A 25,566-nucleotide genomic window follows, 5' to 3' on the forward strand; every position below is an offset into this window, starting at 1 on the left:
ACCATATTTCTCTATGGCTCAAAAGTTGCGGATTTTTGTTTACTAGAATTTTTTCAAACAATGACGATTTTTGAGGCACATCGGCCACTAAAGCTTACATGCCAGTTCCTTGCGCATATTTTGGTATAAGTTTGGAGCATTCTAGAGCTCGGTGTAAACCTTCAAAGTTTGGCATTTTTTCGAAAAATCGGCCCGGCAAAATCAAATGGCGTCTCGGGCGGGGTGCAACGTAAATCTTTTCTGCCGGGGCCGATTTTTCGAAAAAACTAAATTTTGAAAATCTGTACCGAGCTCTAGAATACTCCAAACTTCAATGTTACATACAGAAAAACCTATTATTACGCGGTGATGTAACGCTTTTTTTCGTCAATTTCTCGTTTCGTCGTTCCAGAGAAATCGAAGAATTAAAAAAAAACGTATCGCACCAAGTAAAAACAGGTTTCTCTGTATACTAAAACATGCGCAAGGATCTGGCCTACACGCCAAAGATGTTGAAAATAAACGCTTTAGTGGCCGATGTACCTAAAAAAATTGTCAATTTTGAAAAAAATCTTTTTGTGCGGGTTAAATCCCATTTAAGATTCAAATGCAAAGCGCCAGCCAAAACAGTAATTTTTGTTACATACTAATATTTACGTACCATTTTTGTATGGATAGCTGCCAAAATTGTATGAAGACTTGTATGGTTGTACCAATGACACAAAATAGTTTATTTTTTCATAGGGAAGGCCCCTACAAAGTTTGAGCCAACTCAAAATTGCTCATTTATAATTCAAATATTACTGTTCGCGCGTGTGGTCGGTTCGGGGATTTCGGACCCAGAAAAACACCGTTTTTGCACAATTAAAAACACTTTATTACGCGAACAGAAATTACACAATTTATTCTAACGTGCAACGGTCGGGTGTAGTCAACGGTTTATTTAAGACTATACTCTAAATGGGACAGTACATGAGAAGCGAGCCGGGGAGAGATCTAAAAGAGCGAGGATCACCTCTGCTCACTCTGCTCACTTCAGGGACAGACAGGGACGGAATAACATTTATTTGTGGATCACATTTAGGCTAGTAGAATTGGGAAATTGATCTCTCGCGCGATCATACCGGCCGCCTTGGAATCACTCGGATTCAAACATTCTTCTCGTCTGTTTTGATTCTTATCTTCGTCTCTTATATACTACTTCTACTGTTCTGCTGTTACCCTAGGTCAAGATTGGTCATTGTTTTCCTTATGTACTACGATCGCGGCTGCGGCCGTCGATCGAACACGGACAATAGATATTGTTCTTCTGCTGGGCTGTAAACATCGTGCATTTCGCTGCAGTCGAAAATGCACCGATTTTTCGTCGAAATCTGCTGTTCTCTGGACCGGACTGGACATCGGACGATCAACCTGGATGCCGCGCTGCTGCTGGAGACACTTCTGGGGTTGATTGGTGTCGTGATGCTCTGCAAATCGTTGATTTTTGGTTCTTTCAGGTGCTGTTTCATGATGGCGTCGATCGACAGCAGGTCGACCTTGAACTTGAGCTGGAACTGGGATGTGCTGCTACCAACTGCGGGTGTTGATTTGAAACGCTGCTATGCTCGATCGGTTGATCTTCTGTTTGTTGCGGGGGTGGATACTTCGATGCGCTGCGGTTGTTGTTCGTCGGCGTGCCGCCGACGTCGGTTGTCGGTTCGTCTGTCTGCTTGCTTGCTGATCTGCTGAACGCAAAGCCACCGTGCGTGAGTGGCGCCGTGCGTGATCTGCTGCTCTGGTGCCTGATGCTATCGGTGACGCCGACGTCGGCGTCGATGCGATGCGAGACTCCCTAATCAGATGAGAGGGTGCTTTTAATCGGAAAAATTATATTCTAAAACGACTTGCCTGAACTGGGGAGACCTCCGTGGCCTCCCCGACGCCTCCTGGCGTCGCTGTTGACCCTCAGCGGTTACCGACACGATGGTTCTCCGGGTGTACAGATGCTGCGATGACGGGGGTTGGCTCCATCGGGCTGCGATTGGAAACGAGCTGGCCAAGCTCGCTGCTGGTCGTCGCAGATGGGACCGGGAGGACGTCTCCTCCGCTGCTGTCATCGTGTGCGTGTGTACCTCGAAGAGTTCCAAACGTGGAATGGATTTAGCTGGGTTCAGAATTGGGAGCAGTCTTTGCGACTGAAATGGCGCTGAGCTCCGCTGTTTTCCGTAACCGTAATTATGCTGGGCCTTTGCCAGCTAGATCGCAAGCAAACATCTTCATGCAAACCACCACCGAAACAAAACAGGTTACCTCAGAGCATTTCGAAAGTTCCGATCTTTTGAACGGCCTCCGAGTGCAGAACGACCCGCAGGTCTGGGCGCAGACAGGGTGGCGACTCTGGAGGAAAAAGATTCGGTGAACTTTTTGAAATTCAAAACAACACATAACTTAACTGGTGTGCGGAGGCCTTTCGACCTCCGCCGTTGGAGGAGTCCTAGTTCTCCCTTGCGCGGTAGAAAGGTTGTCACGGATCGGCAGAATGCAGATCTTAGAGATCGCACGCAGATAGCTACCGTCCTTTGTGCGCACCGTGACGACACGGATATTGCCGTCAGCTCCCGGGTGGATATCGGAAACGCGTCCGAGCTGCCACTTCAACGGCGGGAGGTTCTCGTCCTTCAGCAGGACCATGGTTCCGACAGCAACGTTGTCCTTTTGCTTTGTCCACTTCGTGCGGTTGTGCAGGTCCGACAGGTAGAGGTTGGACCACTTCTTCCAGAGCTGCTGCGTGTACCGCTGGACGGTTTGCCAGGCCGACAGTCTGTTCTCGGGAATGTGGTCGAGGTTTGGTTCTGGAATCGCAGTGAGTGGACGCTGGATCAGGAAGTGTCCTGGGGTGAGCGCTTCGAAGTCTGCGGGGTCGTTGCTGAGCGGCGTGAGCGGTCGCGAGTTGAGGATCGCTTCGATCTGAACCAGCACAGTCTGGAACTCGTCGTACAGCAGGGTGTGCAGCCCGATCGTACGTTTGAACAGCAACTTGAAGCTCTTCACCGCGGACTCCCAGAGGCCGCCGAAGTTCGGCGAGCGAGCGGGAATGAACTTAAATTCGATGCTGTCGTTCGCTGTTTCGCGGATGATCTCCTCTTGGAACTGCTGACTTAGGAACAGCTTGGCGAGTTCGCTCAGCTCACGTCTTGCGCCGACGAAGTTCTTGGCGTTGTCGCACATGACCAGCTTCGGTTTGCCACGCCGGGCAGTGAACCGTTTGAGGGCCGCCAGAAATGCCTGCGTCGTCAGGTCTGCGGCTAGTTCTAGGTGAACGGCCTTGGTGACCAGGCAGACGAAGATGGCAACGAAGCACTTCACTGGGCGAGCTCGGCGCTGCGGGTACGCGACCTGAAAAGGTCCGCAGTAGTCAACTCCGACTCGTGCGAATGGTGTGCACGGAGTGACTCGTTCGGGCGGCAGATCCGCCATAAGCTGGTCCAGAACCTTCGGCTTGACACGGAAGCAATCGACACACTTGTGGATCACCTCGCGAACGAGGTTGCGGATGTTGATCGGCCAGAACCGCTCACGCACAGCAGAGATCAACAGTTGTTGTCCAGCGTGAAACATGGTCTCGTGATAGTGTGTGACGATAAGCTTCGTGAACGGATGACGATGGTCGAGAATGTACGGATGCTTCCGATTGTCCGAGACTGCGGCGTGCTGCAACCGGCCGCCGACGCACAGGATTCCATCGATGATTCTTGGGTTCAGCGCAGCGATGCGGGAGTTGTTTGGAATCGCGCGATCTCTGGACAAAGCATCGTACTCTTCCGGGAAGCATTCTCGTTGAGCGAGGCGCACCAGCTTCTTCAAAGCGACCTCGAGCTCTTCAGCCGTCAACGGACCAACTCTGCGACAATGCTTGTTCGCCGCACGGCTGTTGAAACAGAAGCGGCAGATTACAGCGGTCGTCCGTATTGTCACGGTGTACGACGAATTCGCTGTGAACAGTCTGCAGGGCTCGGCGTCTTGTGCAACTGCAGCGACAGCGTTGTGTTCCTCCAGTTCTTCGTGGTCGAAGTCTGCTGCGTTCGGCACTTGAGCGTGCGGCCAGTGCTGGTGGTCGAGACTCAGCCAATCAGGACCGTTGAACCAGAGCTTTGAGTACTGCAGCTGCATCGGTGTCATGCCGCGAGAAATGATGTCAGCTGGGTTCTCTATTCCGGGCACATGGTCCCAAGATCCGCTCTCCGTCAGGTGTTGAATCTCGGACACACGGTTGGCCACGAACTGGTTCCATCTGGACGGTAGTGACGCAAGCCAGCAGCGTACGATCATGGAATCCGTCCAGAAGAACGCTTTGCCTCGGAAGTTGATGGCGTTGGCCACCTTCTCGTACAGATGCGCCAGCAGCAGAGCGGACGCCAGCTCCAGGCGGGGAATCGACTGCTTACGCTTCTTCTTCTTCAGGTTCTCGAGCGGTGCGATACGGGATTTGGAGGCCAGCAAGCGTACGGTGACGTCGCCGTTGGCCGAAACGGTTCGGATGTAGATGCACGCACCATAAGCGTTGACTGAAGCGTCGCAGAACCCGTGAAGCTGCACATTCTGGTCATCTGCACCTGTGCCAATCCAGCGGGGTATCGACAGGCTGTCTAGACCGGCTAGATTTCTGCGGTATTCACGCCAGTACTCCTGCAGATCTTCTGGCAGAGCGGCGTCCCAGTCCAGTTCCATGCACCACAGCTTCTGCACGAAGATTTTGCTTGGACGACGACAGGACCGATCAGCCCGTACGGGTCGAAGATCATGGCCATGTCTGAGGCCACGACACGCTTCGTGATCACTGCAACGTCGTTCCACTTTGGCGATCTGAAACGGAAACAGTCCGTACTTGGCTCCCAGACGAGCCCGAGCGTCTTGACGGTTGCGTCAGACGTGTCCAGTTCTAGCAGGGTCCGTTCGTCGCGAAGATGTTCCGGGACGTCGAGCAGGATGTCTCGGGAGTTAGAATGCCACTTTCGCAACGAGAATCCGCCAGATTCCATCAGATCGACCATTTCGGCGACTAGCTCTTTTCCTTCTGCGACCGTGTGCGCACCTGCCAGCATGTCGTCAACGTAGAAGTCACGTTTGAGGACCTTGGCAGCGGATGGATGCGTCTTTTCTCCGATCTCACCGAGTTTTTGCAAGCACTTGGTCGCTAAATACGGCGCAGACGCCGTTCCGTACGTGACAGTTGTCAGCTCGTAGATTCGGATGGGTTCGTCAGCATTGTCTCTCCAAACGATTCTCTGCAGTCTCTGGTCGTCAGGCTGGACGCGAATCATACGGTACATCTTGGCGATGTCAGCGACGATGGCAACAGCGTGAAGTCGAAAGCGTAGCGCAATGTCCAGTAAATCGTCCTGCACAACTGGTCCCACCATGAGCGCATCGTTCAGAGCAACTCCGGTAGACGTGCGACACGAAGCATCAAACACCACGCGGAGCTTCGTAGTGGTGCTGTCCGGCCTCAAGACGCAGTGGTGTGGCAGGTAATACGCTAACTCTCCCCCGGCCGTGTCGCCGGCAACCCGTTTCATGTGTCCCATGGCCTCGTACTCGTGAATAAAATCACTGTACTGTTGTTTCAGGTCTGGATTCGCTGACAGCCGCTTCTCCAGTCCCAGGAAGCGTTTGATGGCTGTTGATCTGGACTCACCGAGACGCTGGACAGCGTACTTTTTTGGGCAGCGTCACAACAAATCTGCCAGTCTCATCACGAACCGTCGTCTCCTCGAACAGCTGCTCGCACAAGGATTCTTCGATCGAGTGCGTGCTCTTGGTGCGGCACGTTTCCAGTTCCCAAAATCTGGTCAGCAGCTCGTCGATTGCCGCGACGGATACGAGAGACGTCGATTCTGGAACGCTGCCGGGAAGCCGGCCGGAAATGATCCAACCGAACACCGTGTTGTGCAGCGTGGGACCGTCTGCAGCTGGTTTCACCCGTTCGTCCGTCAGCAAGTCCATGTAGAACTCGGCACCGATAATGACGTCCACTGGACCGGTTTTGTGGAACTCCGGATCAGCCAGGAACATCCAGTCGGGCAGCTGAATTGTAGCCGGGTCGATGTACGACGTCGGCAACGAGATGTTGAGCTTGGGCAGGACGTGGAACTGCATCTCCGACTCGTACGCTGAAATCCGATCAGAACGCGGACCGACATCTGCACGCACGAGCTGCGTCGACACGCAACGCGACGTTCCGATCCCTTGATCGGCAAATACGACGATTGTCGCATGAATTTGAGTCGTCGCGAGAACTCTCTGGTCATCAAACAGTGCTGTGAGCACGAGTCAAGAAGCGCACGCGCTAGCAGCGTGTTTCCAAAGCGGTCTTTGATACGGATGAGCGCGGTTGACAGGATGATGTTGTGTGTGGGCGTGACGGGTAGTGCAACGTAGTTTTGGCTAGTGGTTTGTGGCTGTGTGGCTTGAGAGTCTGTAGTCTGTAGGTTAGTCGGATTAGCAGGTGCATTGTTGGCTGGAGTGTGTGTTGTCTGATTCGTGTTCTGTGGTCTGGGTTTTTGTCGCTGTACTGAGGTCGTCGCGGTTGGTCTCGACTGCTGTTGTGGAACGGAGGATCTCATCTGATCGTTGTGCAGCATCGAGTGATGTTTCTGGTGACAGTGGTGGCAAGTTCCTCCTTCGCACATCCGCGGGTTATGTCCAGGCTTCAGGCAGTTTCTGCACAGCTTGTTTCTCGAAACAGCGTCGTTGCGCTCCGAGATCGTCATCTTCTGAAACTTGAAGCACCGGAACGGGGTGTGCCACGGGCCGCTGCAAAAGTGACACTGGTTGCTGCTCCGCACAGCAGTATGACAGACCGCTGCCTTCGGAGGGCGCTGTTCCGACGGTTTCGCTTTCGCTCGTTGGATCGACTGAAGAACCGAACAGTGGGCGCGCAAGAACTCCAGTAGAGCCTTGTAGGTTGGGACATCCTTGCTGTTGTGGTGGGTCTCCCAATTCCTAAGCGTGGCCGAGTCCAGCTTTGAGCACAGGACGTGCGCCATAACCGTACTCCAGTCGGCAGTCTTTTCGCCCATCTTGTCCAGCATCTGCAGATTTTTCTCAAACTCACCGAGCAGGTGGCTGAGACCGTCGTACGACTCCTTGGTCAGCGGTTCCAGATCCAGAATGACATCGAGGTGGGCTTTCACGATCAGCTTCTTGTTTCCGTACTCCTCCTCCAGCGCGTTCCACGCGACGGAGTAGTTTTCTTCCGACAGGTCGATGCCACTGATCTCCAGCAATGCAGGACCAGAAAGTGACGATTGGAGATAGGTGAACTTGTCCATCGATGTCAGCTTCGAGTTCCGGTGGATGAGACTCTTGAAGGTGTCACGGAAGGTCACCCACTCGCGCAGATTTCCGCTGAAGTTCGGCAGATGAATGTCAGGCAGCTTGACGCGCAACGGAAACGAGGTATCCGCATCACCAACACTTGAGCTGTCTGTGCGACGACCTTGACCGGCCGCTTCGCAATCAGCATCGCCTTGACCTTGCAGAATTTGTTGTCGAACTCCTGTACCACCTGTAGATTGGCCTCTTCACGATGTGACACGACCTCCTGCTTGACCTTCGGCTCCGCATCTGCGTACTTGGCCGCATCCTTTTCTTCCAGCAGCAACTCCAGCTTCGTCCGTAGGTTCGTAAACTCCAGGTAAACGTCGTTCAGCATTCCGAGTCGAACTTCCAGCTGGCACTCGTGTTCTTCCGCCTTGTAGTGCTCGACGAACTGGTTCAGCACCTCCAGCTTGTTCAGCAGGATCTCCTGCTTCTTCCGCAAAGTCTGCAAATCGCCCATCGTGACCACTGATCGCCAACTGAATAACATTCACTTCCACTTTTAGATTCACCGGAAACAGACAGATCGACTCGACGTTCCACGACGCGACCGCGCAAGACAGATTGCGAACTGTACGACCCAGTATTGACAGCAGCGACAGGGGAATCGACCAGGGAACTCCAGAGGACCAGACAGAACGACACAACACTCATGCAACCTGACCAGACTAATAAAAACTCTCGTGCAATTTTATTTTCAAAAGCCACTTTATTTCGATCCGCAAAAGAGCCAAATTAACCAAGCCACCGTACTACGTGCAAATACTCTCCTGTATCTCCGTCTTGATCCGCCAAATCCGTCCCGAAAGCTCCCAGCGCCAATCAATCACCGACTCCAACGATGACGTCAGCCAACCGGTTGAGATGGTGACGTCGCGACGCTTGCCAAAGCGCGCGCACACCGTGAGTCGCCGTGAGTTCCGCGATGGCGAAATCTTCTTCACCGCACTGCACTAGTCGCCGCCGCCTTTGTTCAACACGAACAATTCACTTTTCTATGCACAATTGTGCCACTGTTCAGCTCCGCTTTTTGGGATTTTTTCCGCACTTTTTGGCACTTTTTTCACGGATTTTCCGTGCACTTTTTGTCCGTTTTCAGCACGCACCAAAACTGTCCAGGCGCGCTTCTGCACCTCACACTTTGCGCTGCTCTTCGCGAGCAGGCCAACACTTCGCGCACTGAACTGTTCTTCCGCGAAGTGTCCCGAACCTGGCCAGACCGGATCCTTCGGATCCGGTTCGAAGGACCAAATGTTCGCGCGTGTGGTCGGTTCGGGGATTTCGGACCCAGAAAAACACCGTTTTTGCACAATTAAAAACACTTTATTACGCGAACAGAAATTACACAATTTATTCTAACGTGCAACGGTCGGGTGTAGTCAACGGTTTATTTAAGACTATACTCTAAATGGGACAGTACATGAGAAGCGAGCCGGGGAGAGATCTAAAAGAGCGAGGATCACCTCTGCTCACTCTGCTCACTTCAGGGACAGACAGGGACGGAATAACATTTATTTGTGGATCACATTTAGGCTAGTAGAATTGGGAAATTGATCTCTCGCGCGATCAATTACTCTTACGGCCTTCCATTCCATGCGTTTAAATGGGACGAAAGGCTGTAAGAGCAATGTCGTACCGCCCCTTTCAAATGTTTGCTCCAGAATTGTGATATGATTTCAAACAAAGTACCAAGGACAGTTTCGGATCATTTATAACTACAGGCAAATCAAGTACACTGCTATTAAACATGGTTTTAATTGATATTATTTCATCACTTGTTGCAAAAAGTTTTCTAAATAGATGTATATAAACTTCTGTTATTGATTTATCCTTCCTCTCTATCATTCGCATACGGAAGTTGCCAACTAGTTGGGAGCCAGAACTGCAATCTTGTTTTTTATTCAATTCTTTTGAATGCAATCCCAAACAGTTTCCCGTTGTGTTTTCCATCAATAGTATCAATGCAACGATAGTTCCTGATCAGTTTCGAAGTACATATTATAAACATAAGGCATTTCATATATAATATATATTGAAAAGTACACAACACAAGCGTTCATCTGTGTGGCTTGCATTGTATATATGTATCAAATTTTAGAAATTTTCAATTTTAAAAATACTCTGACTGTAAATAGATACACGTTTACACGCTAAAATTTTGATTCACGTTCTCACTTTGTTAAGGCTTTTAAGGTTCCTTGCACTGCACTAAAATCCGCTCCTACAAGCTATAGTGAATAAGTATAGATTTTTCACTACGTCTAGTCTAATGTAATTCGTTTTCCGTGGCGTGTTTCCTGTTGTCTAGTTTATCTTTTTCTTTTCTGTATGATCATAATTTTTAAAATTATTTCACATTTTGCTAAACAAACACGCTGTTTACAGAGTTGTTCACCGATGTTATGTTTCAGCAAACACTCTCAATAAATACTTATCACCTAAACTACTTCCTCATTCGTTCAGTTTTCTTTTACTTCCTTTCGTTTTCCAGATGATGATGGCACCTGAATCTCTAAGTGCACTTTCACAAACTAATGTGTCGGTCTGTCGATGTGGTTTACGTAGGTGTGTGTATGTGGGGGGGGGGGGTTAAGTACTTCTCTGAATGGTGCAAGAAAAAACGGTACAAACTAATTCGTTGTGGACAGCATCACTCAACTTCGACAAAGTTTAAGCAGGGGCGAATCTGACTGATTCTGATAAATCTTACCAAGTACTTCGGTTTAGTTAGTACAGATTAACGCTAATAGAGGCAAACAAAAAAGCAGGAATGATAGTTTCTTCGAAGAAAAAGCACCACTTTCGAAGCCGAAATGGATTTCACAGCTAAGTTATAGGATTGCAATGTCAAAGATCTTGAGAATGCGGAAGGCAAACAGTGGTGGAATGTGTTGAGATCGTTTAATACTAATTGGACGCTGCTGCAGCTGATCATCATCATTTCTGCCAAAAGCTGCTCTGGTTTGTTACTGCTACAACAAATAAAGTCGGTTTAAGTACTTGAAACGTAAAACAATAGAGGTTCTTGCTACACATTTTTTCGTGTGTAAAATTAAAACGCTTTTACAAGCTCAATGAAGAAGAAGAAGAAGAAGAAACGCGTCGAGTTCCTACAGCTGCGTGGTTATAACCGATTTCCGGATGATGGTGGCTTCCTTCGCTGAACCGGTCACGACGTCGGACGAGACGAGCCAGGGCGAGATGTGCATCGAGTGGGGCTTGATGTTCTCCTTGAGGGCTTCCTTTTAGGGGGTTCAAAACGTTGAGGGGTTGGAAGAAGAAATGTCCCATCAGAAAACGTGGTGGTGTGGTGGTTTTCGGATACTTTTTGCCATAAAATACAAAGCATGCTTTTTTGTTCCTTGATACTAGGGGAGAAGGTGTTGGATACTCTAGAAACAGGCAAAGGCAGACAGGGCAAGCAATTATTCGCTGAACTAGGTATATAGAGAAAGGATCACGGGAAGCAACTGTGGTGAGCGCAATGCTGTTAGCAATACTTACGAAACGTGTACTTACTTCCGAGTGGTAAAAGAGATTAGTCACAGAGTGGATTTCTAGAGCTAAAGGTTTGACCAAGTTAAACTGAGTGAGCAATTTTTTTTTAAAACGGACTATATCGTGTCTACATTTTTAGTTTGAATGTTAAGGAGTTAATTAACAGATATTATCATTATTTTTTCCAGCAATAAAAGTATTAAAAGCGAATTGTGGCGCTATAACTACGGAGCGTATGGTAGTGTGTCCAGGTCCACACGCTTCTTCCTCCCTGTAGATTCAGAATTGTGTTACGTTGTATGAACACTTCGTGCTCAAACTCAACCCACTTTAACTAATCATAACTACGGTAAACTTTGCGCAGTAGGCCTGGCCGCTTTAACGCTTGTGATGTTCCAATACATTATATTTCAATGGCGTACCCTGCCGTTCTACGCATAACTGTCCCATGTCATTTTTGGACGATCCTGACTTTTTATTATTTTTAAGTTTAGTTTTACGTATATCTTCAGAAAAACACATAAAATCTAGTACATTGATCAGAAAATCATTGAAAACAACACCAAGTATGTTTGTGCCATCGATGAACTTCTACGCATAATTGTCCCACCAAGTATTTTCTATTACGAAATCATGAGTTTTACGAAGCATTTTATCTTGTTTACCTGTTTACCTGCAAGAGGATTACAAATAAGGGTAATATAATGTTAACCGGGGTGATTAGGGTCATATAGGGCGAATAGGGCCCCACGGGACAATTATGCGTAAAAACACAGAAATCGATCGAAAAATTTCAATCGTGTTTTTCTCAGTTGCCCTTTTTTGAACATGGGACAATTATGCGTAGAAAGGCAGTACCGTACTACAAACATTGATAAATGCCAAGAAGAGTACTAGGCGTAATCTTATCTAATATTTCTCCTAATTGGGTACTAAAGCCCTATGTAAATTTTTATGTACAACGGTTAAAAACACGATTAAAAACCATTTTTGATCACTTTTTTTCAGTTTAACGCAGAAAAAAAAATTTACAGGCAACATCTTTTCGATGGATCAACTGTGATCCCCTTGGAACGAGCTGTCAGGTAGGACCTTTTCTGTCAAGAAGGGCCGTGAAGTTAATTTTAAAAACTAACTTAATCCACCAATGTGGTTGTTGCCTTCCTCACTTTTTACCCACATTTGGTGATATGATGGGTTTGGACACAAATTCTATCTATCTTCTATATATATACAAAATTTTGACGGTTTTGTTCGAACGCGAATCAATTCAACACGGAACGTCCGAACGAGGAGCTCTTTGTTGCGTTGGGTTCGTATGATGAGTTCCTGAGTCCAAGGAAGGTTCTTACGTCAAAAAGTTACAACTTTGGCCACTCTGGAACCGATTCCAGAAAATTTGCAGATTGTATGGGAAAGGTTAAAATCAAGTTTTGATCACAGGAGGCTGAATAAGCAAAAAAAAAAGTCAAAAACGTCAACAAACGAAAAAAAAGGCAGAACGAAGTTTGTCAGGTAAGGCTTGTTTCTCAATGAAGAAATAAACAAATGTCACTTAAGCGGTCATAACTTAAGACTGAGCGTTGTCAGATCTTCAATGTTTTGGACTCATTAGAAAGGCATTTTGATTACCTAACCAACGATCGGTCGGAAGATGGATCCGGACATAGTTTACATGCATGTAAGTGAGATCCGGCATTAAAAAAGTACATAAATATCACTTAAGTGGTCATAACTCAAGACAGGGTTGCTAGATCTTCAATGTATTGGACTCATTGGAAAGGTCTTTCGATTACCAATCCAACGATGGGTTGAATGATAGATCCGGATATAGTTTACATACATTTAAGTGAGATCCGGCTTCAAAAAAGTACATAAATATCACTTAAGTGATCATAACTCGAGACAGGGTTGCCAGATCTTCAATGTATTGGACTCATTGGAAAGGTCTTTCGATTACCAATCTAACGATGGGTTGAATGATAGATCCGGATATAGTTTACATACATTTAAGTGAGATCCGGCTTCAAAAAAGTACATAAATATCACTTAAGTGATCATAACTCGAGACAGGGTTGCCAGATCTTCAATGTATTGGACTCATTGGAAAGGTCTTTCGATTACCAATCTAACGATGGGTTGAATGATAGATCCGGATATAGTTTACATACATTTAAGTGAGATCCGGCTTCAAAAAAGTACATAAATATCACTTAAGTGATCATAACTCGAGACAGGGTTGCCAGATCTTCAATGTTTTGGACTCGTTGGAAAGGTCTTTTGATAATCTTACCAACGATGGGTCGGGTGATGGGTCTGGACATAGTTTACATGCATTTATGTGAGATCCGAATCGCAACTCTGACACTTTTTTATACGTAACTTTTGAACTACTTATCGGATCTTCAAACAATTGAATAGTGCAGTATGGGGCACCAAACCGGATCGAATGCAACTTATTTGACTCAAATCGGATCAGCCAATGCCGAGAAAACTTGGCAAGAATTTTGAGCACCAAGGGGAATACGCACACACACACACAGAAATTTGTTCAGTTTTCGATTCTGAGTCGATAGGTATACATGAATATAGGTCTACGAGCTATTTTTCAAATGTTCATTTTTTGAGCAGGATTATAGCCTTAGCTCAGTGAGGAAGGCTAAAATTGAATTAAAAATCAATTTTAAATCCATTGTGGTCGTTCAAAGGGTCATTGTATTCAGAAAAATAAACTTTATCGTTGTGAACAATAATATCACAAATTTACGCTTAAAATTATGACCCAATTGAAAAAAAACGAAAAAAATTATCTGGCTTCAACAAAGCTCTTAAACATAAACTAAGTTGTCATAACTTGAGATAGGGTTGCCAGACATCCAAATTTTTTAATCATTGGAAGGATTAATGATGGCACAACCCCTTCGACAGCTCAAGGTGCAAATTGCCTGTGGATGGAGGAGGAAGATTCCTCCGACGACGATTTTCTTCCCGTTGTCGTAACGCGGAAGCGGAAGAAAGTGCAAGTGACGACGGAAAGCGCATGTGACGACGGAGCAGATGTCGGAAATGGCAACGAGGAACAGCTCCTCAACAACAACAAGTTTAGTCCGCTGGTGGAGAACAACAACAACAACAAAGGTAACCCAGCCGGGAAAGGAAGCGTCCCACCGGTTTCAGTGGCCAAGAAACCACTACCTCTGGTGGTAAAGAATATGAGCTTCGGCAAGCTGAGGAGTGTAATGCTGTCGTGCACAACCAAGCCAAGTTACAAGCTGACTCCGTTTGGGATCAAATTGCTGTGCATCTCCGAGGAGCGTTTCGAAACCGCCCTGTCCCACTTGATTGCGAACAAAGTGGAGTTCTATACCCACGAGAAACGAAGCGAGCGGCAACTCCGCATCGTCATCAGAGGACTTCCACCGGCTTCACCTGAATTCGTCAAGAAGAAACTCAAGGAATCGCACAACCTGGATGCTGTGGAGGTGCATGCCATCAAGAGAAAAGGAGAGTTCGCCTCATCGGCGGAAATCCCGTACAATGTTACGTTCCGCAAGGGATACACCAACCTCAAGCAGCTGAGTGAAATCAAGCTCTTGGCAGCATTTCACATCCGGTGGGAGGCCTACCGGAACAAGCGGCCGAACGTGGCTCAGTGCAGGAACTGCTTGCAGCTGAGTCATAGAACCAGGAACTGTCACCTCAAGGAGGTGCAACAACTGTGGGGGTCCCCACAAGACGAACGAGGACCCAGGAAGCCCAGCCGAAGCGGTGTACCAACTGCTCTGGAGCCCAAGAAGCCACGGACCGCAGCTGCCCCAAGCGTGCGGACTTCATCCGGAGGCGCCAGCAGGCTTCGAAACCGAAACCGCCAGCAAGGAAGACGGAGAAGCAGAGCCCAGCAGTTCCGTCGTTCACACCGGCGGAGTTCCCTCCGCTGCCGGGCGCAGTTCCGGCCGGAAAATCAAAGGAATCGCCCTCGACCCGCAAGAAGCAGTGGCTCTCGAGGCGGTGGAGCCGGGGAGGTGCTCTACAGTTCGGCTGAGCTATGGAGCATTTTCTCCGAGTACATCGGCAGGTTCAAGACCTGCAAGACCCACTTGGACCAAGTAACCCTCGTCAATTACATGATCTCCAAGTATGGAATGTACGGAGATGTATTTGATGTGTATTGATTGATCGATCCTCGGCCCTAACCTGGGCGTAGCACTTAAAAGGACCTAATAAAAATAAGTTTAGAATAAAAAAAGGTTTAATGATGTGTTGGATGACGGATCCGAACATTGTTTTCAAAAATACGAGAAATATCCGGCTTAAAAATGTACATACATAGCACTTAAGTGGTGATAACTTGATACAGGGTTGCCAGAGCTTTGCACTATTGGACTTGTTGTTTGTTTGTTTGTTTGCGGTAGTGTAATGGCTCCTTACGTGAGATCTGGCATCAACAGAATAGAGAAATATAACTTAAGTTGCCATAACTTGAGGCTGGGTTGCCAGATCTTTTACTATTTATCCAATTTCTTAGAACTGTTTCAAAACCTATTCTTATATAAGCGTTCAAGAAAATTAGTTTACTCTGTATTATTTATGTTTGTTAGTAGTCTAGATTAACAATTAGTAGTGCAGCTCAAAACATAATGATATATCGAACAATGATGACAAATGAAACATGTACCATGCAGACGCTGATATCCTTTTATCACAACCTCATCCCAACATGCAACGATCTTCCGAGGGTCGTAAGATCCTAAAATGTCTAAACTCTCAAAACCAACTCTTTCACCTACCTTCGCAATCGTCGCCTGAACCGCCTTCTTTTCGTCCAACATCGCAACCATCGCACTTCCATTGCTGTGCGTCGTCGTGTTCCCCGCCATAACCGGTGGAGCAGCAGCATCCGTCGAATCACTTACCATCACCGTCGTCGCAGTCACCGGTTCCACCGGCACCGCCAGCTCCACTGACCGTCGCTTGCCAGCAAAGCTGGGCGTTCTCCGCAGGTCCTTCAGCTCTACTACCGCGGTAGTGCCGTTATTTTTGCTAGTTCCGTTAACGCTGGGGGATGTTCCCCGGCTGGTAATTACAGCCGGGGATTTGCTGCGCGCCCTGCTGCCCACGTCCTTGAACGGGTTGCTACTCTTGAACTCGAGCTGGTGCTGGGGTGGCGAACTGGGCACGGATTCGGACGGTTCCGAGTTGCCAGAACTGCTCGAGGAGATGTTGTGGAAGGGATTGGTGGAGGTTTTGCTGGGGTCGTCACCGCGATTACGGAGGTTGGGGAGGACGGACCAGAGGACATGCTTAGGAAGGGGTTGAGGTTGACGAGTTTTTCAACGGTGAGGGCCGCGTCCAGAATGCTGGCGGAAGGAACGCTGATTTTCTCCACGATGCCGCCCTTTTGTTCGGAAAAGTGCGTCACGGTTACGCTGTCCGGCGGGGACGATCCGTTGTTCAGCAGGAAGGTGCTTTGATCTGGGAGACTGTTGTGGACAGCGGTCGTGCTGGTGTTGGAAACGAGAGAGGGAGGTGGCGTGACCGGTGGCGGTGGCAGTGGTGACGACGGGAGGAAGCTTTTGAACGGAAGGGCGGTCGGTGTGGTGACCGGAGTTATGGCTGCCGGACTTGCGGTACCGATCATCGTGGTTACGGTGGTGTGACCGCTGACCGTCGGAGTCGTGGTTCCCGTTAGATTCAGGGTTAGCTTGTCACCGCCCTTTTTTGTTGTTGTGGTGATTATATTGTTTTTTTTTTTAATATGGTACAATTGGCAAACAAAGGGTCAAACCAAACAACACACACACAGGATAAAATTTGATGAAATTAGAAATAAAAAAATAAGAATACATAAAGCTTGCATGAGTTCGGTGAATGAAAACAAACGAGCGGATGCAGCAAGTTGCAACACTCTAGCAGTAGTTGATGATCTGTTGTTGAGCACTCTATTAACAGGTGATGAGTTCAAAATTTGGTTGTGCAGGCAACGTTCAAACAGATAGTATGACCGTGAAGAACTTGAGCGTACTTACCACCGACACAAACGTGGCCGCGTTCATCGAATCCGGTCCATCGTGCAGCGGTTGACTTGGTACGTACAGCTGATGATTGGTCAGTTTGGGGTGCAGTTCTTCTTCGACGCGTGCTAAAATCAGACCCAAAGTTAGTCCTACCTCCTTCCCCGCGTGAACTCGCACACAAACCTTTCAAAATATTGCACTTGATCTGGCCGGGCGGCAGCGGCGTTATCGCCGCGTTCGACAGCTTGATCTGATTGTTTGGCTTCTCGGGCGTGGCCGAAACGGCCAACTTCTTCAGCGTGTCGTTGTTCGTCTCCAGCTCGGAAGTCTTGTTGATGGTGATCTTAAAGCTACTGGCGTCGTTCAGCTCTACGCCGTGCAGCGACGGCGACGGGTCCTTGGCGATCGTCTTCATCAGCGTGTCAATTTGGCTGTCCCGATCGGACGAGTTCGTCCGGATGCTGAACCCGGAACTGATGGAAGCCTTGCCGAACGAACCACCGTGATGGTGACTACCACCGGGCGCCCGCAGAAACGGTACGTCGTGGTCAATCAGCTTGCCCACGTGTTCATCGGGTCTAAAATCAAATAACAAAAACATGTTCAACAAGTCCCAAACTCCCACCAAATTATACCCACTTGTACGCGACGCCGGCCTTCCCGAACGATCCCAACTTGCCCCGTAAGCGATGTCCTCACTGCTCGAGATCGACTTGTTCGAGCTGAGCGACGGCAGGTTCCCATTCACCACATGCAGCCCAATGTCGGACGCACTGCTGGCCGACGCAGAGATGTGGTTGTGGATCACCGTGTTCGCGGATGGAGTTGACGTTCCCGAGGTGGAGTGCTGAGCATCGTCAGCGGTACACGCAGACTGTTGCGGTGGCTGTTGCTGCTGCTGGTCGGGATTGACCTGCTTTTGGCGGTCTCGCAGCACGTGCGACTGACGTCGGGCGAAACGCTGCGAGGGCCTCCGCTCGAACTGGACCGTCCGCCGGGCTCGGTTCTGCTGCGTTGTCTGGAACTCTGTCTTGCCAGAGTATCGGAAGCGGAGCCCATCCGAAAAAGTTCTGCCGCGCCGACGGGCCCTTGACGGGAGCGCGCAGCCGAAAGAAGGCGTGATGCTCGACGGCGCACTTCCACAGGTGCTTGCAGGCTTTCTCGTTGTGCAACCGAAAGACGAACGTGTGCTCCTGCTCGCGGCCGTGGTCGTCGTCTTCGACCACCACCAGGGTGAGCTTCTTCTTTTTGAAATCCAGCTTGCCGATCTTGGGCCAGAAGAAAAGGCCGATCTTCTGGATGCCTTCGAACACCAGGATGCCGGTGGGCGTCAGGCCCAGATGGTACTCGCAGCCGTCCTTGCCCTGAAATTAGCGTAAAAATAACAAAATAAGTTATCTTAAAAAAAAATGTTATGATATTTATTTTGTACATCTTTAAATATCGAAAATATGTCTAACTTTGTGTTATTAAAATTTAGGTGATTAAAACACTTTGGGTAAAATTAATTAAAACACTTTGGGTAAATTAACAATCAGTCCTAATACTGAGCAAAAAGTACTTTCAAGCAAACCTTAAATTTCAACAAGAAAAAAGCCAAATTAAAATATGTTTTAGGTATAAATCTAACTTCAGTTTAAACCTTGGTTCGTTCACTGTTCTAAAACCAGACAATAATTCTCTTTCAAAATCCTTCGAGAAGCATCAGGAAGGACTATTGGAATTTTGACAAAATGTCGTCCTGAACACCTTGTTCAAACCCTGTACCTGATGGTTCTTCGAGAAGTGAAACATTATAGAAAATTTACTCCTGTGCTCATAAATTTTCGCAAGGTTGCCCAGCGTACTACTCACCAGCACGGTGTGCATGTCGACGCCGTACATGTCCAGCCACTTGACCTTGTTCAGGAAGCTCGTCTCGGCCTGGGCCGGCGTCAGGCCGGCGCACTTTCTGTACTCGTCCAAGATCGCCAGCTCCAGCTCCTCCGTCTGGTTGGGCACGAACCGAAACTCGGACACGGTCGCCGCCGTGTGGATCGTGTCGTCGTAGTCGCCCAGCTCAGCTGAATCAATAGAATTATCGTTTAGTTGGTGTGGTTGTACAACTGGAGAAGTGTTAGGAATACTGACATTGAAGGGCCAGCGCGGCCAGCTCGGAGGCTTGCGCATCCGGACACTCGAGCCGGCCATCGAGGAGATCCTGTTTGAGCTGGAGGAAGAACTGGTACCGGGTAAGTTCTTCGCGCAGCGTGTTCGGTTCCGAGGAGTAGAACTTTACTTTGAGTCGCAGGGTGTACGGAGGGCCAACTAGAAAAAAAGGTGAGGAGAGCCGTTGTTTGAAAGGGGGTGCTCTGTTTGCACAGCTGCAAGAACCTACTTTTGACCTGCTTCTTGATCGCTTTCGTCGGATCAAGCCAGTGCTTGACGTTGTTGGCATCGGTGTACTGCAGCCCAAAGTAGTCCTTCTCGATGAGGTCCAACGAGTAGAAAACTTGCTCGTATAAATCACCGGCCAGGGCTTTTTTCTGCAAAAGGCAACGAGAGAAAAGAAAATAAATGGTTAGACGTCGAGCGAAAGGTTCAAATCCGCTAAAGAGCACATGCAAATGACACCATTTAGTCGGGACTGGAGCTGCTGCTGCAGTCAATATCCGAGACCGGCGCGATATCGGCTAAAGATAGGGGCACAGCAGAGTGCAGTTCGCTGTTTGCGAATCTCAGACTTCAGAGTCAGAGGCTGCGTCTGGAACTGTATCGTGTAGGCCTTTATGGGAAAATTGTCAGGGAAACGTGACCGCGCGCTCAAACTCGCGGAAAGTAAAATATCACCTCGGGACATGCAATTCACCGTGACTCCTGCTGACGGAGGAGATCTATGCGCGAGTTCGAATGCGACCGGCTTAAGCAGGGCTTAAGGTCTCAGAAGGTAGGTAGCGCAGTAAACTGTTCTGTACACTCGAACGATAGCAGTCAAATCCATTTACAAGAGTGGCTCATATTGTGCCTCCGATTCTTCTTTTAATTCATTTTAAGCGAAATTTGTTCATGAAAAAACTTTAATTCATTTGTTTTGTGTTTCTCATTTTTTGGTTCCAGTTCTACAGAGTCAGTACCAGATAGGTCAAAGATTAAAAAAAAAGACAAGCATCACTTTAATTTAACAGCTATGTTCACAAGGCACCAGATCTCTCTTACCAACCAAATCTATTCAAATTATGCAGTTTCTAAACTAAAACCTAGCCAAAACTAGACCAACAGAACCGAACCGGTATCTCCCCCAAATCGCCCGCACGCCAGGCCGCTACTTTGTGCAAGCTGTATGATGTTTGCACTGGAATACAAACATAAGGCGAGGAAAGAGCCAAACTCCAACGAAGAACAGAGTTGCGGCTCAAAAACAAAACAAATACACACAAACACACACACCCAGCCCAGCCAACGCGAAACTCATTGAGCAAAAATGATCAGCCAGAAAAGGTAGGAAAGGTAGGTAAAAGACGGAAAAGATAAGAAAAGAGAATGGAAAAAAAAGTTGTTTGACAGAACATTCGCGATCGCCCTCTGTCATGTTTTGGCCTTTGTTAGGGTAGTTGGTTGTATGTTGGGATGTTGATGCAAACTGGTGTTATTTGTTGACATGTATAACGACTTCAAAAACATAAATTTTATTAAAGCATAAAATAAATTAAATAGAAAATAAACTTCTATCAAATGTTCAACTTAAATTTATTGTTTTGTGCAAGGATTTTTGTTTGACGATAGAATATTTTTAAGGCAAAATATCATTTAGCAAAAATGAACTGTTAAATTTCAAGTCTTTGAGGTAAATTATGGTCAATTTGTTAAAACATTGTTCAAATTACCCCCCAGTTACCCTTAAACCATTGCAAAAGTCGCCAATATTATTCACTGTATTTGCTTGCGATCTGAAAATTTACGACGACTGTGTGTTGATCGTAAGCACCACCACCACCTTGAAGGCGAACTTTTATTTGTAAGCGTGTTGGGGTTGTGGTTTTGGCGTACTTTCAGCCTGTGTAGCTGACTTATTAACTGTTTATTTGGAGCAACGTGGTTTTTTTATAAGGGTGGCATCGAAGGAGTAGTTTAAATGCATATGGTTCGAGAAAACGAGGTGAGTTTTGCGCGAGGTGTGCTTTCGATTCGTGCATTTAAAAGTGCATTCAGATGGTGATGATGGAGAACATACACGCCCCCAGCTGTTTAAGGTAAATAACGAGGCAGTGGGTCAGTTTTTGGGTAAAGAGGGCAGTTTGTAAGTTATGGAGATTTGTTATCTATAAATGTGATTTGTACACAGAAAAATAGTTTAATTTTGGAACGTTTTAAATTTGGATGGTAATTACATCTGTTATAGGTTATTTTACTTAAAAAAATAAATGACAATGAAATTCACCAGAAACTGATGAAAAAATCACCACCGAAGTTCGATTATCGGATGGTATGTATGGGACTTCGAATAATTGCCGCCATTTAGGCCGCCATATTGGATTTAATAGTTTCAAATCATTTAGAGTAGTTTATGCGTTAACCATCAAAAATAAGATAGCGAAAAAAACATTCTGAGGCCTTCGGATTCGGAATTTAATAAAACATTTTTTTCAAAATGATGTAAAGCAATTCAAGAAATTTGTGCAAATCGAATTTTAGCTGAAAGTTTTTTTTTTTTTGTATGGATAAAACAAAAAACTCAATTCAATATAACATCAGTGGGGTGACATTGGGTCTGGGGGAAACTCAATAAAACTAAATCCTGTTTAAAATTAAAAAAATTAAAATTAAAATTATTTTTTAAATATTTTCTTGAATTTGTTCGAAAAGTACCCGAATGATTGAAAATCTCATTTTAGTTTCATTTGACCCAAATGTTCTCCCCTCTAAGGGGTGAGATTGGGTCTATTTTCGAAACGATTGGTATCTAAGTTAGAGTTCATCAAATTCCACCATATTTTCGGAAATACTTAGAGGTGTACCGTTTTTGCCTTCATCACTGAGGTAAGGCTATAATCCTTCTCAAAAATTAACTTTGTATAAAAACGCCGTAGACCCACCTTCATGTATACATATCGACTCAGAATCGAAAACTGAACAAATGTCTGTGTGTATGTATGTATGTATGTATGTGACCAACAAACTAGCTCATGTTTCTCGGCACTGGCTGAACCGATTTGACCCGGACCTGTTGCATTCGACTTGGTTTAGGGTCCCATAGATCGAGTTTGATACAGATTGAAGTTTCGATAAGTACAGTCATCCCTCATATTCGGAACAGTTTACAGATCGGCCAATGTTCAACAAATCGTGGAAAATCGATAATTGAACATAATGATTTGCTTTTACCTTCATGTGAAAGCTTTTCTTGCGATCTTTCGATTGATGTATAGACCGGCTGTACATTTATACGTTTTATATCAAGTTTTCAAAGAAAAACATTGACCCTTGAAATCCACAAATTCGGAACACTTTTTTCTTACAATGTAAACAAACTTTTTTTTCTCTCCGGGAGTACATATTTTTTACAAAATAATGACTTTACACTCTGAAACCAATAAAACTCATGCTTAGTAATGTTTTATGAATGGTCTGCTAACTTTTTGCGAAAATATCAGTTAAATTCAGGTGTTCCACAATTGTGGGAGGCACAATAACATTCCACAATCATGGAACAGGCAATTTGGAGACAGTGTTTTGCTGCTCTAGATAAAATAATCTTGACAGGCAGGTTTTTGAACTAAATGAACTACTTTTACAAGTGAAATAGCAAGAGAATGTCCAAATAAAGGTCCTAAAAATAGTAGGGTCGACAGAAAAGTTGCATTTTGCATCCTATTGACAAATTACCACAAAAGTGTTCCGAATTTGTGGGTGTTCCGAATATGTGAGATGACTCTAGTTAAAAAGTTATGTATAAAAATGTGTTTTCACATATATTCGGATCTCACTTAAATGTATGTAAACTGTATCTGGGTCCATCATCCGACCCATCGGTTGGTTAAGTTATCGAAAGACCTTTCTAACGAGCCTAAAACATTGAAGATCTGACAACCCTGGCTCGAAATATGGCCACTTAAGTGATATTGATGTACTTTTTGGAAGCCGAATCTCACTTAAATGTATGTTAACTATGTCCGGATCCACCATCCACCCATCGTTGGTAAGGTTATCAGAAGACCTTTCCAACGAGTTCAAAACATTGAAGATCTGGCAACCCTGTCTCGAGATATGCCCACGTAAGTGATATTGATGTACTTTTTGGATGCCGGATCTCATTTAAATGTATTTAAACTATGTCCGGATCCACCATATCACCCATCGTTGGTTAGGTTATCAAAAGACCTTTCCAACAAGTTCAAAACATTGAAGATCTGGCAACCCTGTCTCGATGTATGCCCACTTAAGTGATATTGATGTACTTTTTGGAAGCCGGATCTCACTTAAATGTATGTAAACTATGTCCGGATCCACCATCCGACCCATCGTTGGTTAAATTATCAAAAGACCTTTCCAACGAGTCCAAAACATTGAAGATCTGGGCACCCTGTCTCGAGGTTTGGCCACTTAAGTGATATTTATGTACTTTTATATTCCGGATCTAAAAAATATATGAAATTTTTGTATAATTCCATCATATCAGCCATTATTGGTAATAAGTGAGGAAGGTTCCAACCACATAGGTGGATTAAGTTTTTGACCCATAGTCACCCCCACTGACGGTACTCAGTTGATATGAACTCAAGGTTTGATGTAATCCATCACACGTTAAATCTTGTTTTTACGTATGATTTATTGCAAATTTGAATTTTTAAACATGGAAGTTTCACGGTACTCTGAAAACTGTCGTAAAAATGTGTTCTTTTAGCATAATTTTGTACAGAAAGGTGTCGCAAGAGTTAGCAGTAGTTCAAGATAGAAAACCAAAAAAACACTGACACATAGAGGGTGACGAGCGGGAATTCCCGGGAAAAATTTCCCGGAAAATCAACCATTTTTGGACCTCTCGATTCTCGGGAAATTTGGTCGAGACTCCCGGGAAATTTTAATTTCATAAATATCGAAGCAAAGTTATATAAACTTATTAAAAAAAAACATTTGAAAAATTCTGAATTGTTTAGAAAATTCGATGTTCAATATTAGATGATAAAGTTCAAATTAACCAATGCTTCTCTAATCTTCTTATTCAGAAAGTTCAAATGTAAAAGCATACTTAGCAGTTAGACCCCACAAAGGAAATGTAATGTTTTTAAATATCTTTGTTATTTATTATTTCTGCGAGGAAAAAGCTTTTTCATGATAAGTATAATTTCCATAACCTCTCCAAGCATAGCAATCCTTATAATCTAGTTTTTCTTAGTTCTCAAAACGTTAATTTCGCTGTTTCAAGGTTACTTCCTTTTTTGATGTCAATAAGTCATTTTGTGTTTCGCTTCAATATCCGTATTAAATTAGATTTTGGATGAAAAAAAAACTCTAGCAATCTTTGTAAAGGTTAAATCCGCCAAATGTGAACATTCGGGTTTTCTTGATTACTAATTCTTCAATGAATATTTACAGTTGACTTTTGAAAACGACAAAAACAACTTTAAATCGTTGTATTGAATCGTTATAAATCATCATTGCAAAAATCCCGATACTGGGAGTAATTGAGATTCGTAAACATTTTAAACAACATTTTAAACTACAGTTTTGAGTCCCAAAAAGCTCAAGAAACGATCTTGTATTTGCAGATTCAGAAAAAAATTAAAAGGTAGATCATAGATTGCAAAAAATAATGAGGCTACTAATAAACGGTTTATTGAATAAGTATGAATAAAAAGTAACTGAATTCATTGAATAGAAACACATTTATAACTTTTTTTTATGCATTATTGGCACTATTTTCATAGCTAAAAAAACTCCCGGGTCCCGGGAATTCCCGGGAAATTGCCAAGTTCAACCCCGATTCCCGGGAAATTGAAAATCTCGAGAATCGTCACCCTCTACTGACACATATTATTTCTTTGAAAAAATGCATTGGATTTATTTTGAGAAATTTTAAAGAATTTCCATCAATTGAATTTATGATTCAGCTACAAATTTCAATTATACTGAGAGAAATTGAATTTGCTAAAATACCTCCTTAATAAAGTACACCCTAAATGTAATATTCATCAAAATAAGAATCAGTAAAATGATTGTAATCATATTTTGTGAGTTTTCCCAAATTTCAGAAATAGTTGAATTTGAGTATTTTGATTAAGTTCAGGCAAAACTTAATTTATAACTATTTTTCTTCATTTACCTTGCATAATATTTAGTAAACATGTTTTGGTATTTTTGAATAAAAAAACATAATGTATAATCAGAAAATTATTGTTTTTGTCTTATTTCCCCCATATTAAATGAAGCTTGTTCATCGTAATGTTGAATAATGTCATTTAATAACCTTTTTAGAATTTTGTGGAATGAAGACATTTTATTGGAATCGTACCATCAAATATCTGCATTTATTAGAATATACTTATGAAAAATATCTTCAAAAATATTTCTAAATCCGACAATCTTTTTTGTTATATTTGGAATCAGCTTCCAAAATGTTTGTTAAAAATTTTGTAATGAGTTTGAATTCAAAAATGAAGCTTAAATGCACTGAGAAGCGATTTATCATTGAATATTTCAAATTCCGCGGCATTTCACGGTCAGGAACAATTTTCTA

General features: G+C 45.1%; 2 protein-coding genes across 2 annotated transcripts; both read right to left on the bottom strand.

Annotated features, from left to right (window-relative positions):
- Positions 1–2,409: 2,409 nt before the first annotated feature.
- Positions 2,410–7,801, bottom strand: LOC119769526. Its single transcript, XM_038262348.1, has 5 exons — positions 7,437–7,801; positions 6,176–7,368; positions 5,722–6,131; positions 4,646–5,675; positions 2,410–4,574 (listed from the first exon to the last, which is right to left on the bottom strand). The coding sequence occupies exons 1-5, from the start codon at positions 7,799–7,801 to the stop codon at positions 2,410–2,412; spliced, it is 5,163 nt and encodes a 1,720-aa protein (XP_038118276.1).
- Positions 7,802–9,067: 1,266 nt separating this feature from the next.
- On the bottom strand, positions 9,068–19,380 carry LOC6037345 (band 4.1-like protein 4B). The gene is given in 11 exon segments (XM_038250194.1): positions 9,068–10,583; positions 15,627–16,091; positions 16,094–16,552; positions 16,866–16,978; positions 17,037–17,431; positions 17,493–17,533; positions 17,536–17,911; positions 17,913–18,217; positions 18,708–18,916; positions 18,984–19,160; positions 19,231–19,380. Coding segments are annotated over 9 exon segments (2,316 nt in total). The 5' UTR covers positions 18,738–18,916; positions 18,984–19,160; positions 19,231–19,380; the 3' UTR covers positions 9,068–10,451.
- Positions 19,381–25,566: the final 6,186 nt, after the last annotated feature.

Source organism: Culex quinquefasciatus, chromosome 1 (genome assembly GCF_015732765.1).
Source record: "Culex quinquefasciatus strain JHB chromosome 1, VPISU_Cqui_1.0_pri_paternal, whole genome shotgun sequence".
NCBI classification, from domain to species: Eukaryota; Metazoa; Arthropoda; class Insecta; order Diptera; family Culicidae; genus Culex; species Culex quinquefasciatus.

Excerpts from the sequence above, each read along its gene's own strand:
- LOC119769526 (XM_038262348.1), bottom strand. The coding sequence starts at position 7,801 with ATGGGCGATTTGCAGACTTTGCGGAAGAAGCAGGAGATCCTGCTGAAC. Across the intron at positions 5,676-5,721 it reads AGCTGTTCGAGGAGACGACG|TACGCTGTCCAGCGTCTCGG; the intron begins GTTCGTGATGAG and ends TGCCCAAAAAAG. Across the intron at positions 4,575-4,645 it reads CTGCCAGAAGATCTGCAGGA|GTGCAGATGACCAGAATGTG; the intron begins GTACTGGCGTGA and ends GGATTGGCACAG.